Below are 19,563 nucleotides of genomic sequence, written 5' to 3'. Positions count from 1 at the left end.
ATAAAACCTGTCTACGAAAGGTCTACTGAGTATGTGCACAACACAAGTGACATTTATCCCTGTTTGGTGTGTCCCTGCTTTGATGTGTCATTACAATTTAAATTGTGAACATATATATATATAGCCCCTAACTCTTGCCTTGTACACTGTTCTCAATCAGCACTTTCATCTAATCTCATAAAAGGATAGTTTTACAAGTCTTCGAAACTCTACCTGATTATTCACTCAACAATAAATGCTTTATTCGGAAAGCATTAAGTTCTGAGTCTGCCTAATCCAATGTACTTGGAATGTAAAAGCCCATGGCCCCGAGCTCAAATCTGAAGCAGATTTCCAAATGCCTCTTCAATTCTCTCCCCTGAACTCCTCTAATAGGAGGCTGAAGTAACACTAAGTGCCTGCCTCGAGTCATAGTTCCACACCTACCATGACCTTCAGAAGCCTCAGTTAAAACAGACTGTGCCAGGCTATTGTGCTTTTTTATGAGAACATATATGCATTAACTGCAATAATTCTTGAACCAGGTAGTCATTCACTTAAGGAATCCGCTCTGAGCTGCATTTTCATGAATAGAAAACACAAGAGTGATGATAATATTTGCCCTGCTTTTCTACCTCCCATAATATTAATGACATTCCTGATGAGAACTCTTCTAAAGAAGAATCAGTTTTGTTGATCAACCCAATGATCAAATGAAAACTAAAACCTTGTATCGTAGTTCTTAACCATTCTAGCACATATACTTTATAAACAACATGACTGGGTCAAATGGCTAGTCAACCCATTTTACCAATATTTACTAGGATGATTCTGTATGTCGTTGGGTCCAGGATTAAATGTAACAGAAAATTTTGGATCAGATGGAATCATGTCATGTGCTCACCAGACTTCTCAAAGTCTGCTACAAGGGGCTTCTGCAAAGAAACAAATGTACCACCACCTAAATGCATCTCCTTTATTGGTCAATGCTGTATAATGTGGCAAAGGAGAAAAAATAAAGATTTTCTCCAGTAAATATTTTACTTTTTCTTTCCTAAGAGTGTTCTATAAAGTGGAAAATGGAGTTAGAGTAGCTTTCTCAAAGGATGTGATTTCAGGTGATAGTTTAAAAATAACATTACAGGAAAATTATTTTAAAGAAGTACTTTGCCCAAATCGATGATTTAAAGAATCAATATACTTTCTAAAGTTCTCTTAAACAAAACCACTTTTGATGTCCCAAAGATATTAGTGAGTGATAAAACAAATTTTCTCAGATGGCTCATAAAAGCTAGGATAATTACTTTGTAGTCATATCTGATTTTTGCAGTCTCGATATACAGATGAAGTAGTATTAATTTAATAACATTCTGACTGAATTTTCTAGTATGACACAAATTTAAATGCATAACTAAAAACATTGGAAATTTTATATATTTGTGTATCTCTATCTGTCCATCATATTATCTTCTATGTATCAATTAATCTATGGTTTATTTTTGGATGTACAAGTAAAAGCTCAATGACAAACCTGGAGTCGAGATACGAATTCTTGGGTCATTCAGTGTCTCCTCTGCAAATGTGGCATTACTCTCAGTTGCACTTTCTCCAATAACTAAATAAATTCTTGAAATGTGCATCTTCATGCAACAACAAAATGTTTTCTATAATAACCCAGCAGATGGTGCTATTCTGCAATAAACAGCTTTGGCTATTGTCAATAAAGTGCTACTATAAGTTTTTTTTTAAAAGCAATAGAATTTTTAAGTGTTTTGTTGCCTACCTTGTGCTGCAACTTTTATTGTCCCTTGTTTGGCTTCTGGGACTTTGCCAGGATCTTATGGAAAAAAAAAAGAGAGACATAAATAAATTACCATGAAGTACTATTTCAGAAGGATATATAACAACAAAAAAAGGAAAAATTATAAAAACACAAACAAAAACACTGCCCTTGGCACTCAGAATTTTTGTTAAGAAATGAACACAATTATTAGGAGAACCACTGAGAATTAGGCTTACCGAGACAGAAATAAAGTAACTGAACCAAATAAAATCATAAAATAAAGTTTCCCAAAACTATTTTGCTTCACTGTTAACTGACCATGGAATACTTTGCATTCATTAAGCACCTGAATTTGATTTTTAAATTTTATTTATTTATTTATTTTTGGCTGCATTGGGCCTTTGTTGCTGCGCGTGGGCTTTCTCTACTTGGGGTGACCTGGGGCTACTCTTCATTGCGACGTGTGGGCTTCTCATTGCGGTGGCTTCTCTTGTTACTGAGCACGGGCTCTAGGTGTGCAGGCTTCAGTAGTTGTGGCAGGTGGGCTCGGTAGTTGTGGCTTGCAGGTTCTAGAGTGCAGGCTCAGGAGTTGTGGCGCATGGGCTTAGATGCTCTGTGGCATGTGGGATCTTCCTGGACCAGGGCTCAAACCCCTGTCCCCTGCATTGGCAGGCAGATTCTCAACCACTGCACCACCAAGGAAGCCCTTAGCACCTGAATTTGAAAATCTCAGAATTCTTTGTATATTATTTCTGTATGATTAGCCCTTTGAAATGCATGGAGCATTAAGACATAAATAAAGTGGCTCACTGAAGGTCACTGAGTAACTAATAAGAGAACAAAGCCCAGAACAACCAAATTCCAGGATAAGCTTTTGACCTAAAATGTCATTCCCTACACTGCTGTGGTGCCCATCAACTATAACCATGGCCCTGGACAACAATATGTGTTGTGAGAGTATGAGCAAGTTTCATTTTGAATCTTTCTTCCCTCTTGCCTTAGGGGGGTTGTGTTGGCTTTTTTTTTTTCTTTGTTCAGAATGTTCTCTTCAAAGAAACGGGGTACCAAAAAAACCTCACTTATACCATAGACATTTAAATATATTATTTGATTAATTAGCATGAAAATAAAGGAGAAATAAAGATTTTTAAAGCAATGGATCATTTCACATTTCACTAAATAATTGTTCATGATTGTCTTTACTAAGTTTTCAATAATTGAATTATCATTTAACAACATGGGAAGGAAGATTTGCTCATTTGTTTTAGGTATTAATCTTTATTTGCTCATTTATCACATATTTATTTAGGACCTATTATTTGTATGTACTAAGCTAGGTGTAAATGTAGTAGTTGATACACACATATATTATAATCTTTCATTTAATTATCATCAAATGTTGATTACAGGTTAATATTATAATCCTAGTTAGAATTATAAAATAACAAGATTGCATTAGAATAACTTGGCCAAGAATCATAAGCAAAGAATCAATGTTTCATTGGCCAAACACCAGAGGTTTAATTTCTAATTCATGCTTTACCTCTTGTTGGTGAGATAATTATTCATTTGTATTATAATCATGATACAAAAATAGTAATTTTTCATTCTGTTTTTGTATAAAAGAAATATTATTTATCCACATATATGGTTTACTTTATTCCTAAATTTATTTCTTAAGACAAAATATCTTTTGTCAAAATTAAATTGAGTCCATTCTACCTATGATCTTTTTATTATTAATTTCTTTTATTCCTGGAGGAACATGCAACTATCATGTTAGTGCTACCTTTGTCACATCTAGAATAGTTGGTCTCAAATCAGAATTAATCAAGATTTATACATAGTGAATTCTAACTAATATATTTCTAAGTATTACTCTACCCTATAACTAGCATTTAGTGGGTATTTAATAAATAATTGGTGAATGAAAAGGTGGATGAAAGGATACAAGAATACATAGGAAAGATCATCAAAAGTACCCTAAACTGCCTAGGTGTTTTACTACTTAAAGATCTCAACATATCAGAGAACTGTAGAGTAGTTCTGATTTAAAAAAAAAAAAAAAATTAAAAATAGTTGTCAGTAAAGTACCTTAGCATTTTTATACTCAAATTTCCCCCATCTTTTCTTTTTTTTTTTTTTAATGTCTTCTTAGACCACTGATTCTTTTTTTTTTTTTTTTTTTGCGGTACACGGGCCTCTCACTGCTGTGGCTTCTCCCATTGTGGAGCACAGGCTCCGGACGCATAGGCTCAGTGGCCATGGCTCAAGGGCCTAGCCGCTCCGTGACATGTGGGATCTTCCCGGATCAGGGCACGAACCCGTGTCCCCTGCATCGGCAGGCGGACTCTCAACCACTGTGCCACCAGGGAATCCCTAGACCACTGATTCTAAATGAGTTCTCCATGCCTACGATTCTGTTGGACCACCCATAATTCACCCAATTGTGAATTATGGAGAGCTTTTCTTAGGGCCTTATTAATAACTTCTCCCATTGATCATTCTGTTCCTCTGTCAGCCTCTAATCTATTGAGGACACATGCAGAGGTGATCAGATTTGACATCTGCTAGTGTACAGTATTTCCATTTTCAAAACCAACGCTTTAAGAAGGAAGCAACTCTGAGACCATAAATGTACATTAAGAAGGCCAGACAGGGCTTCCCTGGTGGCGCAGCGGTTGAGAGTCCGCCTGCCGATGCAGGGTACACGGGTTCGTGCCTCGGTCTGGGAAGATCCCCACATGCCGCAGAGCGGCTGGGCCCGTGGGCCATGGCTGCTAAGCCTGCGTGTCCGGAACCTGTGCTCCGCAACGGGAGAGGCCACAGCAGTGAGCGGTAAAAAAACACTACACAAGAGTGAAAACACATTAAATCTTTACAAACAAGTTTTCAGTATACATAATTTTCTCTCTCCTTTTGATTACTGCCAACTGAAAATGAAACCAACCTTTTACTAGGAAAATTTTCAAATATATAACAAAATAACGAATGTATAATAAGCTCCAACCTCATTGGTGCTCTCAACACCCATTCAAAAATTATCAAGTGATGGCCAGTCGTATTTCCTCTGTATTACTCACTGCCTCTACTACACGCAGCCCAAATGAAAATTTTATTATATCAAATAATTTTTCCTTTTTTCAATTTTTTATTAGATAATTTTTATAGTTACATTTTTGAAATAAAATAGTGATTTAAATAAGAACAGAGGACAATAAGAAAATTCAACTGAAGTTTATAATAATTCTGAAATCCATAAATAATATTTTGGAGCTCAAAATCAGAGACAGGATGGACCTAGATTTAAGTGTCAGTATATGTATCCTGGGAATGTTTTAGCAGGAAATTATCAGAATAGTTAGTATTCTTAGCTTCCTGAAACATGTTGTATTTATATAAACAAATTGTCATGAATCAGATTAGCCAAATGTTTTAGTGTCTTCTGATTCCTTACGCATGAAACAGTCTGACTTAACAAACTGAAAATATATTGAGTCTGCAACTACTTTGTTAAGAAATCAATTTTTGCATATAGGTTTAAATATTAGTTTAATATCACGAACTTTTCATCTACAGGACTCTGTTTATACTCTGACTTCTTTTAATGTGAAGTGTGAATCCACTGAGTTTTCAAATGTAGGGTTCACATAACTTTAACAGCAAGTAGATTGCTGCACTGCGAGTCTAGTATTGGTCTTTGACTAACGGACAGCAGATGAACAATAATAGCATTGTAGAGAACCACACTTACATTTTAAATATTTTCTAAGAAATCTTACAGTTCTTCCCAACCCCAAATCACTGAATTTAAAATATTTTCCGGAAACATTTCTTTAAAAGCCATCTCTTGCTAATTCTGCAATGGCACAAGGCATTTAGACTGTTCTTAGGTGAGAAAACTAAATATAGAAAAGCTGAATGACTTTTACACAAACCGGAAGAAAAATTAATATTTATTGATTCAGCAGTAAACTTTGAACCAGCAATATAAAAACCTCCTTGATTGTTCAAAAGTATACATCCTTTTTAAATAAGATACTAGAAACTAATGACAAATTATCCTGCAATCCAATGAGCTGCTAAATCAAGCTCTAAATTATTGTTTTCTAGTCTTGTAAAATCCAGTATTATTTTTAGGTGTACATACTCCCCAAATAGAGAAAGGTTAACAATTAAGCTAAAACTTACTATACGGTTAAAAGCTCTTAAACTAACTAAGCCTCTTGTGCCTGTAGCTCCAGGAAAGCATATTTCAGGGGCATTGCTAATTTCAGGATGATAATAACCCCACTGAGATGAAATTAATCATGAAGCAGCCTTCGGCCATCCTGTCTGACCAAGAGGACTGAAGCCTGAAAGGAGAGCCTATTTGCTGCCAGATATGCAAATTGCAAAAGGTGCACAGTGCAGAAATATGAATAATTTATCAAAATAATCTGTTATTGCTAGAGGTTAAGAATCTAAATAAGCTGGCAGCATTGCTTACAATAGGTAGCATAATTTAGCTAGACTATTTTTTTCCAGAAAATCTTCTGATCGAGGAATGTATTTTGTACACTATTTGCTTTAGAATCTAAATAGCCTTTAACTTAGTATCATAGCATTATAGAGTTTAATTCAGAAAAAAAAAAGATTCTTCAAGGTTTGCTAAAATATTCTCCTGATTTTTTTCTTAATCTTTAAGAGCACAGACTATGTTTTCCATAAAAACTATTCTAAATATTTCTTAATTTGAAAAAAATAATTTTGATGTTTTAATTAAATATAAGTCAAAATCTACCTACAGTTTCTACACATGGAATCACATTTTTCCTATATTATTTGAAGAGAAGTAAGCTTAGGGAGAAAAGAAACTGGAAAACATTAGTGAGAATATTTACAATTAGAGTAACGGGCATTTCCCCTCATGGCATCATCTAGCTCTCTGAATGTCTAAGAATGGCAGGTTTCTTAAACATTTAACAATTTAGAATTTAGAGTTGAAGATCAAGGTATAGATTTATTTAAACAATTAAAAGAAGAAAACTTTTTTTTTTAATAAGAAGAAAAGTCTGAATGAGACATGATTTGGCCTTTCACTTTAAAAAATATTTGGCATGAGGCAGAACACTCTATGACATAAATCACAGCAAGATCCTTTCTGACCCACCTCCTAGAGTAATGGAAATAAAAACAAAAATAAACAAATGGGACCTAATGAAACTCCAAAGCTTTTGCACAGCAAAGGAAACCATAAACAAGACCAAAAGACAACCCTCAGAATGGGAGAAAATATTTGCAAATGAAGCAACCGACAAAGGATTAATCTCCAAAATTTACAAGCAGCTCATGCAGCTCAATAACAAGAAAACAAACAACCCAATCCAAAAATGGGCAGAAGACCTAAATAGACATTTCTCCAAAGAAGATATACAGACTGCCAACAAACACATGAAAGAATGCTCAACATCTTTAATCATTAGAGAAATGCAAATCAAAACTACAATGAGATATCATCTCACACCAGTCAGAATGGCCATCGTCAAAAAATCTAGAAACAATAAATGCTGGAGAGGGTGTGGAGAAAAGGGAACACTCTTGCACTGCTGGTGGGAATGTGAATTGGTTCAGCCACTATGGAGAACAGTATGGAGGTTCCTTAAAAAACTACAAATAGAACTACCATATGACCCAGCAATCCCACTACTGGGCATATACCCTGAGAAAACCAAAATTCAAAAAGAGTCATGTACCAAAATGTTCATTGCAGCTCTATTTACAATAGCCCGGAGATGGAAACAACCTAAGTGCCCGTCATCGGATGAATGGATAAAGAAGATGTGGCACATATATACAATGGAATATTACTCAGCCATAAAAAGAAACGAAATTGAACTATTTGTAATGAGGTGGATAGACCTAGAGTCTGTCATACAGAGTGAAGTAAGTCAGAAAGAAAAAGACAAATACCGTATGCTAACACATATATATGGAATTTAAGAAAAAAAAAAGTCATGAAGAACCTAGGGGTAAAGCAGGAATAAAGACACAGACCTCCTAGAGAACGGACTTGAGGTTATGGGGAGGGGGAAGGGTGAGCTGTGACAGGGCGAGAGAGAGTCATGGGCATATACACACTAACAAACGTAGTAAGGTAGATAGCTAGTGGGAAGCAGCCGCATGGCACAGGGATATTGGCTCGGTGCTTTGTGACAGCCTGGAGGGGTGGGATAGGGAGGGTGGGAGGGAGGGAGACGCAACAGGGAAGACATATGGGAACATATGTTTATGTATGACTGATTCACTTTGTTATAAAGCAGAAACTAACACACATTGTAAAGCAATTATACTCCAATAAAGATGTTAAAAAAAAAAATATTTGGCATGTTAAACGGAAGGCTGATTCCAGTCAGATTCAGAAAAAGCCTTCTGCCATACAGCTAATAAAACAATGTAATGTGATACCATGGGAAGATGTGAGGTCCCATTCCTGGGGTTGCCAGATAGATATCTGTTTTCAAGGGGTCCTCAATGTATCTGCTTAAAGCAAAGAGGCAGCCCCAGATGATCACTTCAGGTCCCTTTCTACTTCTGTAACACCTTTCCAAAATCCGTGACTATGAACAAAGATACGCGAATTTGAAAAAAAATACCTATGTTTTGATGGAAAATTTCTTGATTATTTAGTTTTATTATTGAGGCTTACCTTGGTAGTCCTCCCTTACCATAAAATAATTACCCCCTTTTCTTTGATCATGTTTTAAAAGCAAGCATTTTAACCACCAAACTGGATGGATTCTCTTAGGAGAAACATGCTTCCTAGAAGAATTAGGACTCAAGTAGAAACTTGACTTTTTATTGAAATAAATGTTATGATTTGGAAAAATTATTGCATTCCCAATATGAGTGATTTATTTCCTTATCTAAGATCGATTTGGGCTCTTTAAGTGAAACAAAATAAAATTTAAAGAGTCAAGAGTTTATTTTAGAAAACAAGCTATTTTATTATGTATATTATGCATACATATCAAAAAAACAAAATTTCTGGCTGTTCAGTCATATTTTTCAAGTAAAATTTCAGTCTTAAAAATTAAGTGATATGCTGTTGGTAGGTCCCTTAACTCACAACTTATACATACTATGAGGAGTGATTTCCTCACTAAATGATACCATAGAGCATCATGATCTAATTTAGCCCTTAAAAACCACCAGCCCCTATTGTTCTGACATTAGTAAACAGTGTCTGTGAATATTACCATTCTGGTTTTCACTTTTCTAGACAATAAGAAACACACACATGCCCCCTTTTATCTCATTACCCAATTTGGGAATGTTATAAACAAACAGAATTGTTAAGCATAAAAGTAACCGTATAAAAATGTAAAAAAAAAAAAAAAATGAGGATAGTGGAAGCAAAAACTGAGAGCAAAGCATGGTTTATTTTCATTCTCTCACACAATTCTTGGCACTAAGAAGGCATCCAGTCAATGTTTTTGCATGGGTACATGAATAATGATTAGGAGAATGTTTAAAAAAGTCATTGTTATCTGCCTGAAATTCTAAACCAAATAGGTAGCGATTATCCTCATAAAACTGTTCAGACTCACTGAGTCTTTTTTTTCTCTATAATACTGCACATGCCAAAATCTGAAGATGTTATAATCAGCTTCAAAGAGAATCTACATTTCTTGAAAAAATGGCTAGGTTTATAAAATGCAGATCTATTACACTGGAAAATTAGCATGATTTCCAAAAAGAAGGAATCCTTAACAGAGAGTCCTAAATCAAAGCAATCTAAGGAAGAATTCAGGGTTATATTTTTTAAGAAACGCTTTCAGCTAAACTTTGTCCTCAGGTTTAACAGACAATTTAAGGTTGCACAACTCAATTTTATTAAATGAGAAAATACTTCTCCAAATAATTACTGAGTTCTATCACTCACTCTTGCTTCTGTATTGTTTGCATTCATGCTTACTGGGGGCAGGCACAATACTTAAATGTAAGGACTATTTCCACACACAGTCTGGTTAGGGACACTACAGGAAAAATGCCAAATGAAGGGCACAGTAATCTGAGTTTTGGATTTTGGCAATTTTAAAGGAGGCAGGAAATAGGTAAGGCTTGAAGGAGAGTACAGAGCCACAAAGGGGTGAGGGAAAGAAAGTTACAAAGTGAATGACTGGTTAAGTATTCCCGTGGATTATGGATCTATCTGGCTGGGGAGCAAGAGTCCCCTTTGTGTTAATGAGAAGTAAAAATGAAAAATTTTAAATTGTTTAAAGTAAATTATGGGCAAAAAAACTAACCTTGAAATCTCAGTGAATGAGATGTACTTTTTTCTTAGAACATTAAGAGCCATTACACTTTTGAGCAAGGGAGTTACACAGCAATGTTTCGAAGAGATAAACTTTCCGTGATTGTCAAGAGAAAGGGCTTATTCTGGGAGCATAGAATCCAGGTAAATTGTCACTGAAATACTCTAGTTGTAAAATGATAATGTGTAAAACTAGGCAGGTGTTCATGGAATGGAAAGTGGAAAGAAAATAATTAGTTAGACATTTAACAGCTTTCTTTTTCCTCCTCTGTAGATGTGTTTGACATGTACAGAGGAGGAAAAAGAAGGCTGTTTATTCAAATATGACAGGTTTAGGACCTGATAAACAGAATTTGTTTTAACATAATTTATTTGAAGTTTATAACAGAAATACATATTGCGTTTGAGACAATGGTGTAACTTCAAGTGAAAATATTAAGTAGACATTGGGAAAAAAATATGGCCTTTGAAGACATATGGAGATTCTCACATCATCCACATAGAGGTTAAGTTAACATTATGAGAGGAAGAAGGAACAGTTTTTCCAAGGGACAAACAGAAGTTGGCTTTCTCAAGTTGGCTTGAGAAAAATATTGGTTGAAAATGTATAAGAAAAATTCAGATGTTAATTTCAGCAAAGGTCAAGGAAAGAGGATGTTTAAAAAATGAAGAAATAAACCTCAGGATTAAACACAAAGAGAGTTTGTTTTTATATCTAGAGAGTCCCTGGCAACATTTTTGAACATGATTTTGGAATTGGGATGCAAATAGTAGGAAGCCTATTGTTCTGTGCTGGTCTCAGCCTATCAATAACCTATGTTGTATCTGGACAGGGCCTTGTATTCTTATTATGATTGCAAGACACCCTCAGCAATAAAAACAAAAGAGGTTACTTACAGGTCCTGGAAATTACATGGCACACCTGGAGGCCACAAAGCAAGTTCTTGAGGGGAGACGGAGAGAAAGAGAGAGCTAGCAGGCCTGGAGTTCTGCCTTTGTTGGGGTCAAGGGTTGGGCCTAGGGTTTTGCAGACTCACTACTGGTGAATGAAAAACGTAAGAGTGGGAGTTTAAAGCCTGGGAAGAGAAAAAGCAAGCGGCCCAAGCGGTCGGTTATCAAAATAAACCAAGATCTCTAAAAAAAAAGAAAGCCTGGACTATGGAAGGTGGGGGGCTGGGGCAAGATGCCTATCTGAGACAGCCATCTAGGAAGTGGTCTAGGTGCCTATCTGAGACAGCCATCTGGGAAGTGGTCAAGGTGCCTATCCGAGACCGCCATCTGGGAAGTGGTCAAGGTGCCTATCTGAGACAGCCATCTAGGAAGTGGTTTGAAGTGGATGACTCTGAAACCAAAGCTTAAGTCAGGCACTGGCATTTAAAAAAAAAAAAAAAGCCAACTGTCAGGGTTTACACTACATCTGTCTTTAGGGGCTTAAGGTGGGCGGTGACTAAATCGAGGTGGAGGGTGTTAAGTCATTTATTTGACAAGTGTTGTAAAAGGCACTAGAAAAAATGTGGCTTGAAGGTAGCAGGAGAATCAAGCAAACGCTGTTTTCAAAATAGGAAACTCCATTTTATTTGAAGAGAGCAGAAAAATACCTGATGGAGAGAAAAATATTAAAAAGTCCGGGAGGTGCGAAAGCTATTAAGGTAGAAAGATCCCAAGATGGTGGAGAGAAAGGCATCTCTTCCTCTGGAAATCAAAATTACCCTATTGAAATGCCAACAACGTCCAACTATTTCCTGTAAGGGTAATATTGTGATCAATGACGAGTACAAGGAAGACGTCCAAATTCAAAATACATTCAATTTAGCTGAAAATGGAATTTTATTAAAAAGGAAAAATATGAGAGAGAAAAGGATAAAGAGAAAAAACTACTGGAGAGAAGAATTGAAAAAAATGTGAATACAAGCAGTAAATTGTGATAAAAAACAACGACAGTTGAGGGAAAAATGGGAAAAGATATTAGAAATGAAATTTATTATTGAAATGACTCAGGTTTTCTAATGCATAAAATTGTGCTATTAAATATTATATGTAGGTATTCTGATATATCAAGATTATAGGGCAACCTTTTTTATCTCTAAAGCTAAAGAGGACCATTTGGCAAATAGTTAACAGATCTAATAAAGCCAGAGAGCAATATTTGATTATTTTCTTCTATCTGATATGAAGATTTCAACCTTCTTGGGTGTTTACTAACATTCATGAAGAACAAAATACTTGGATGAAGTGATCTAATTTTTGAAGCTATGTACTATAATAGCTGCCACATGTTTGAGGTTTTTTCCCCTAATCTAATATGTAAAGTATGCAGTTGTTTGTTTAAACATGAAGGTGATATTATTTGCTGTTTGTTACCTCTGGGATGTATGGGAAAATACGCACTACATATTTGAGATGAAATGTCACTGAATGAGTCATAGATAACAGTCCCTATTTATTCTAATTTTAGGGATTGTGGACTTATTGTAATGTGTGATGATCTGTTTTTTAGCACAGAATTTGTGTCACAGCTCTAAGAGTTCAAATGCTTTAACTGTCAGTTCGCACATAATCTATCTAGAGAAATAAATGAGCTTCACAATGTTGTCCTCCCAAGAAGGATATTTCACCACGTCGTGCTCTCCTTTCCATCAATGTTAAAGGGAATTATGCACACCTCTCAGGAACAGTAGTCCCCAATGTCAAGCATGCAGACTTAAACTTAAATTGATATTTAGCAGGAAGCCTAGAGGTTCTCTTAACAGCAAAATGACAAGCTGAGGTTACTAAGGACTGACATTGCTCTGAAGCCCACACTTTCACATATTGCGCAAATGTACTGCTTTCCCTGGGACCATACAATGAAGCATAATAGGTTACTTTAGCAGCCAGTCTCTACCTTTGAATATTCAAAATCCACGCTCATATGCACAAATAAGGGAGTTAATATTTCAATTACTGGAGCCATGTGCACAGAAGTATTTGAGAGCAAATGAGTGAGTGCTAGTACATGAAAACACCTTCCCACATACTTTGGTAAAAGGCAAGGTATTAATCTTCTTCCAACAAATGACTGAACTGAAATCCACTCTTAGAACTATAAGGTTTCCAAGTAGCCCATCCCCAGCATCTCACAGATGGACTGGATTCCACATGACCCATGTGAAGGCAATGAAAATTTTACAAATATGAACTACTGTACATATCTGAGTTCAGAAACCAAAGAACAGTTTGAAAAATCTATGTTAAGAATGAAATTACAATTGACTATGGAGCATGAAATATTTTTGAGAGGGCTTCCCTGGTGGCGCAGTGGTTGAGAGTCCGCCTGCCGATGCAGGGGACACGGGTTCGTGCCCCGGTCCGGGAAGGTCCCACATGCCGCGGAGCGGCTAGGCCTGTGAGCCACGGCCGCTGAGCCTACGCGTCCGGAGCCTGTGCTCCGCAATGGAAGAGGCCACAACAGTGAGAGGCCCGCGTAATGCAAAATATATATATATATATGTTTTTTTTTTTTTTTTTGAGAACTTTAACATTGACAAGAAATCTCAAAAGCAGACAGAATGAGTTCCGGTACTATACGATGAGGCTGGAGGGAGGAGGCCAAAAGTAAGGATGCAATAGAGGTTACCATGGTAAATCCTCAGACCAGAGACTAGTAAATAATCAAATATCTCTCAAACAAGCTCACATGATGATGGGAAATTTTAAAAGTCAATTTAGTTTCAAAAACACACTGATATCATGGCAAACTACTGCAAAACGCTATCACAGGAAGGTTGATCATTCCACCAATGGTCCCATACTAATTGCAATCTAACCCAAGTATTCAAGCACTAGAACCAGAGAACACTCATTAGATGACTAATACCAAGAAGGATGTTCTATCTCTTGAACAGTAAGCAGAAACTTAGTGGTGGTGCCTCAGTATTTTGTGCTGAAATGTTTAAAATACTGATTTATCTTGTGACCATACTTGACTTTTTACATCAGTCCTTGGAATATATATGTCTACTCAAATTTCTAAAAATTTTATTGATTCCTCATCCTTCATTTATTGAATTTTCTAGAAAATCAGATAACTTCAAATGTACAGATTAAAATTTTAATCAGAAAATTTTTAAAACCAAGCAAAAAGCCAAAATCGAATAATGGAAGACCAAAAAAAACAAAACCTATGAATATTCTGCATAAATATTCAACAAAACTGTATTTCACAGACATCAAGATTGTATAACACATTAAGTTCTAGAAAGTCCTCACCAACATACTGAAAATCTTACTCTGAACTATTCTGTATTTGAATGAAATTTTTAATTTGTATGCATCCTTAGAATTTCCAAAGTCCTTTGCATAAATTATTTCACTAGATCTATGTCATAACCCTATCAGACAGGCAGGCAGGCCTAGGCTAAGTCATAAATATTCGGATTCCTAGTCCAGCATGTTTCCAACATAGAAAGCCTTTTCAACTCTTTTCAAAATAATGTCATTTTTTTCTTGATAGCCATATGTAAACATAAGCAAATCTTTTTATACAAACGGTTCTGAGTTTTAAAAAAATAACAACAATGGCAGTACTAACAGCTAATTTCTATAGAGTAATGTATAGAAAATCCTATATTATTTGACTTAAACAAGAAAGAAATGCATTTCATATAACAAGAAGACCAGAAAAGAAGGATTCCAAGGCTGCCCTTTAATTACTTATCTCGGGCACAGAAATAGTGTTAATATTGCAGTATCATGGTAAATTAGTATATTGTATTACAAGAATATTAATTATAAACAAAAACAATGATATTGATAGAGAATATATTTACCCCAAAATTCTTCAAATATTTAAAATATCAACCCTTATAAAATATTCAAATAATAGTAACAAGTATATTAACCAAAAATAGAAGAATAAAATCTAGTTCTACTCTTTTTTTTTTAGTTAACTTTGGATTTATAATTTATTTACTTTTATTGAGTTTGGTTGCCTTTATGTGAATTTAATCTTTGAATTGTTCTCAGAATTTTTCTTTTTAAATATTTGAAGTCTTTAATGTATTTTAGTAATTTTGGAATCAGATCATTTAAAGACAATTTTTTAAAAATCTAGATTTTGTTATATGTTAGAAGATTGTCAAAGTAGTGAAACAAATTAATTTGGTCTAAGAAAAATCATTCCATGTCATTTACATTCAGTGTTATAAATTACTGTCTCAGTTAAAAGGAACTTGCTGGGCTCAAAAACAGGAACAGAATCTTTCAGAGTCTCTCCTGAGAGCTAACACTTTAGGAATAACTGAAAACAGAGAATGAGTTTCTCTTGTGTATTGATAAGGACAATGGTACCTATGAATTCAACAAATGGCAAATAGCAAAGAAATGCATGCAGAACACAGCATGCCACACACACAAATGTTCATAAGTTATCCTACAATTGGGGCCATATAGTTGATTTTAAATTAAGATTTTTTTTAAAACAGGTTAGATATGAAACAGATCTAAAGGTAGTAATACATATATTTGATGTTCAAAGAATTTAAACTGTGGCATTCCCAATCCCATTAGAGCAGGCCTTGGCATTCTTTTCTAAAAATTAAATTACATGATGGTTTCAGGTGGTAGTTAACCCCTATGTCCCTGATTCCTAAAGTTAAAATGTGTATATTCCTTTACACAAAAAAGATAAAATGAAAAAGGCACAGTCCTAAAAATAACATGCATTTGTTTCAATTACATGAAAATTTTATAGTAAGCATTTTAGTGTTAGAATTATTAAATTAACTTGTCAATGGTATAACTTATCTTTGGTGTGCAAATCAGTTTTGGACATCTGACACTAGGACAGAAGGCACCAAACTCAGGTAATACTTGAGCCAGTCAAGTTAGATTGTATCCCTCATCCCTGCTCCCTCCCCTTTGCTCTTACCCTGGAGGTTATGGCAATCAGCTGCCTGGGAACAGAGTGAGGAGAAGGGACAGGAAGCCCAGGACACCCTACCCACTTACAGGCTTCCAAGCTCAGGGCAAGCTCAAGCTGAGCAATGGGAAACTTTTTAACTGGGATGGGTATTGGGAGCTTTGATATTACATTGGATTTGGAAGTTTTAAATGCTTGGGGGAAAAGATCATTGTTTTATTATCTGAGCATGACCAGGAAAAATATAGGGTCTTTTTCAGATTTCATCCAAGGGGTAGAGAAAAGCACGTCTAAAGAGAGGTTTGCAGTGGTAGTCACTGAAAGAACAAAGTTGCTTTCTGCTTACACCCAACTGAATACAGCACGTTTTAGTAACTCTGGACATGAAATTAGCACTGGGGCTCTCCCCATGCCTTTATTTGTGCTTGTCTGCTTCTCTCTTTATCTTCACATCCAACTGCGTACTCTTTTTCATCCAACCTCAAATACCATCATTTTCTGGAAACTTCCCTGATCCCCCAAGTGCAAGTCCTCTCTCTGTCCTTTGAGCCAGCATGGCACCTCACCAGGACTTTTCTTAAGGCATCTATACCTTCTATGTGTGCTTTCATTGTTCACATACATTTCTGTCTCTCTCCGGAATCTACACATGCCGTGAGGACAGACTTTCCAAATGCATCATTTTTCTTCCCTCATGCCATCCCCTCTCTGTGGATATGCATAATATACCCCCCACAAGCTAAATGATGGACTAAAATAGTAAATCTGTTGAATAAAAACATGTTATTTTAAAGGATGAAAGAACATGGGAGAAGCATGGTAAAGTATTAATTATTTGGTAAAAATGAACTGTAAGAAGGGTAAAAGACTGCTACCTTTTGTGATTACTTCATTCAAAACTGCTGTAAATCTTGAAAACTATAGTAATACAAGTACACTTTTGTACAAAGAAATTATTTTTTCCACAAAGACTTCACCATCAGAAATCAATAAGGAAGTGGCAATATTGTATCACATAGGGGTTAATAACATAAGCCCTAGAGGCACACAGCCTAATTACAAATCCAATCCCAACCGATTTTTAGTTGTGTGACATTGGGAAATAATTCAATAGCTCTCTCGCTTGGTCTCCTCATCTTTAAAATGTATTAAAAATGGTACCTGGTTTCACATTAGGACAGGAGCTAATACTCTGAAAATGCTTAGAAGACGGCAGATAGTAAGTATGTAATTCCCATGTGCTCTGTGCTGTTCATCTGGTTCATCACAACACTGTATGCACAATATTCAATCATCAAAGTTTCTGAATTTAATTGAAGCATCTCAGTATGCATAATACTAATTAAGCACACGAATAAGAAGTCATATTTTATATCATCTAATATAAAGTGGGAAACTCTCATATCTATTTCTTAGAGGGTAACTTAATGAGTTATTTTGCAACCCACATATATAAATTAACTTCCATACTTACCATCTCAGAAATAGCCATCCACAATCCTTGTCTGAATTTACATGGCAGAACACATTTTTAAGAGTAACATTCTCTGATGAGTAATTTTACAACTAATTTACAAGTGGGATCCATAGAATACTAGTTCTGACAGATGCTCTTACCCACAAAAAGAGTTCAGGGTCAAGAACTCTGAAAAGCATGCAGACAAGATGTTACCTTTCTAAGATTTTAAAATGACAACATATTCCACACTGAAATTCTACAGTAGAGAAACCAATTTAAGCTCATTGTTTCCTAAACATATTTGATGATAGAACTCTTCTCTAATATAACATTCCTCTGTATCCCAGAGGAATACACACTGGGCAATGTTACTCTTAGAAATAAAAAGAATAAATATTTTTTGCTTCTCTCTAACACTAATGACACTATTAATACTGCAGAGTCACTTAGTTATGTATTTAAGAGATGCTTAAGGAATACCCATAGCTCCTTGTACGTGTGTAGAATATTTACAGTTTACAAAGCTCTTTAATAAATATTCCTCAATTCAGCCAACAAGATGGATAGTAGTCAGCAATTCAGCTTTCATAGACCCTCAAAAGTAATGCGAATTGGTAAAAAGAACATAAATATTGTATTCAGAAAGGTCAAGCTTTGAATCCCAGCTTTGCCAATTAGTATTTTATACCCTTGGGCATGCTTAGGTTTTCAAAGGCTCAAATGCTGTGAGGATTAAATGAGGTGACATATGTAAAGTACTGAGCACAATACTTTGAACATAATGGATACTTGCAAATGTATGCTTTCTTCCTAGTCACTTTTGAATACCAGCTGAGAAACAAAATCTCCTAGTTATGGATAGCATTTATTAATTCTCCTTAATTTTGAACAGAGGCATGATATTCATTTTACATTGTACCCAGCTCTGTCAGTTAAAATAGAGAAACCTACTTAAAAAAACAGGACTCTGATCTGGTGAGATACGATTAAATACCCAGTGCTGTGCACTATGTTCCATTGTAAGAGATGGAGACTTAGTGGGAACTCTTGGAACAAAATACCTTCCTATCCAGAGGGGCAGGAAGGGATGATATTTTACGGAAATAATAACTGGATACTTTAATATGAATAAAAGTTATTCAAAACATAAGCGACAGAGAGGTGAAGATAAGGTTTTCAACAAAGAAAGAAGCCTCTGAAAGAACAGAAAGTGTAACAGAGAATGGAATGCCTTTAAATGACTGGAGAGAATTTTGTGTGGCGAAGCAGTTATCAAGAGATGAAACTAGACACAGAGCAGGAGAGGCACTGACACCCTTAAATTTGAACTTTATCCTAAGGACAAAGTAAAGCTTCAGCAGGTTTAAAGTGGAAAGTAAAATAACCAGATGTGTAGGCTATGAATCCACGCACTGCAAAATATGTGGTCCAAATTACAGGCTATGCAGAGCCAGTCAAGAAGGATAAAACAGTGTTCCAGACTAAAGGTAATGGCAGCCTGGACTAGGACAGAGGCTGCGGAGGCCTAAAACAGTGGGAAGGTGTGAGAGACAGAGTGGATGAGCAAGCGTATTAACACAGAACACTGTATATATCCTCTTCTGCCACAAGCACCTAGCATCGGGGCAATAAAATATTGCCCAATGTACTTGCAAAATTTACCAAATAATATTAGAGTAAAAGCTGAAAGAATGATCAAAGAAAAAAAATAAGCCAAATATATTATTAAGCATGACTACGGCACTTACTGTATTTTTCATTTATTGTAGTTTCTCATTCATTGAAACCAAAAGTGTTTTCAGTGCATATTTACTGTGTACCCACAATGTACAGCTAGAAAATTTATAGCAGAAGCAACAACAACAAACAAATACAGGTCAATGGAAAGATATGCTTGTATTAATTAAAAATGTACAACTTTGCTACAATGATAGTGGATTACATCATTGTCTCTATACATCTGAGGGTCATAAATATGACTGAAAAGGCTTTGGGGTGGAATAGGATGTGTAATTATGGGGAATAGATGAAATAAAGAAATGAAAAGCTTAATATTTCTGAAGATCACATCCTCTATTTCTTTCCCTTAATGTTTCTAAATAATTCTAAATTTTGCTTAAAATATATATAACAACATGATATCTATT

General features: G+C 35.5%; 1 protein-coding gene across 1 annotated transcript in view; it reads right to left on the bottom strand.

The window, feature by feature from the left end:
* Positions 1–19,563, bottom strand: part of TRDN (triadin) — a 380,477-nt gene that overhangs the window by 144,251 nt on the left and 216,663 nt on the right. Inside the window, exon 13 of the mRNA XM_069541367.1 lies at positions 1,763–1,816. Within this exon, the coding sequence (XP_069397468.1) occupies positions 1,763–1,816 (54 nt within the window). The remainder of the gene's footprint in view (positions 1–1,762; positions 1,817–19,563) is intronic.

Source organism: Delphinus delphis, chromosome 14, assembly GCF_949987515.2.
Source record: "Delphinus delphis chromosome 14, mDelDel1.2, whole genome shotgun sequence".
NCBI classification, from domain to species: Eukaryota; Metazoa; Chordata; class Mammalia; order Artiodactyla; family Delphinidae; genus Delphinus; species Delphinus delphis.
The sequence above is the reverse complement of the archived record's forward strand: the minus strand, read 5'-3'. Positions and strand labels throughout refer to the sequence as shown.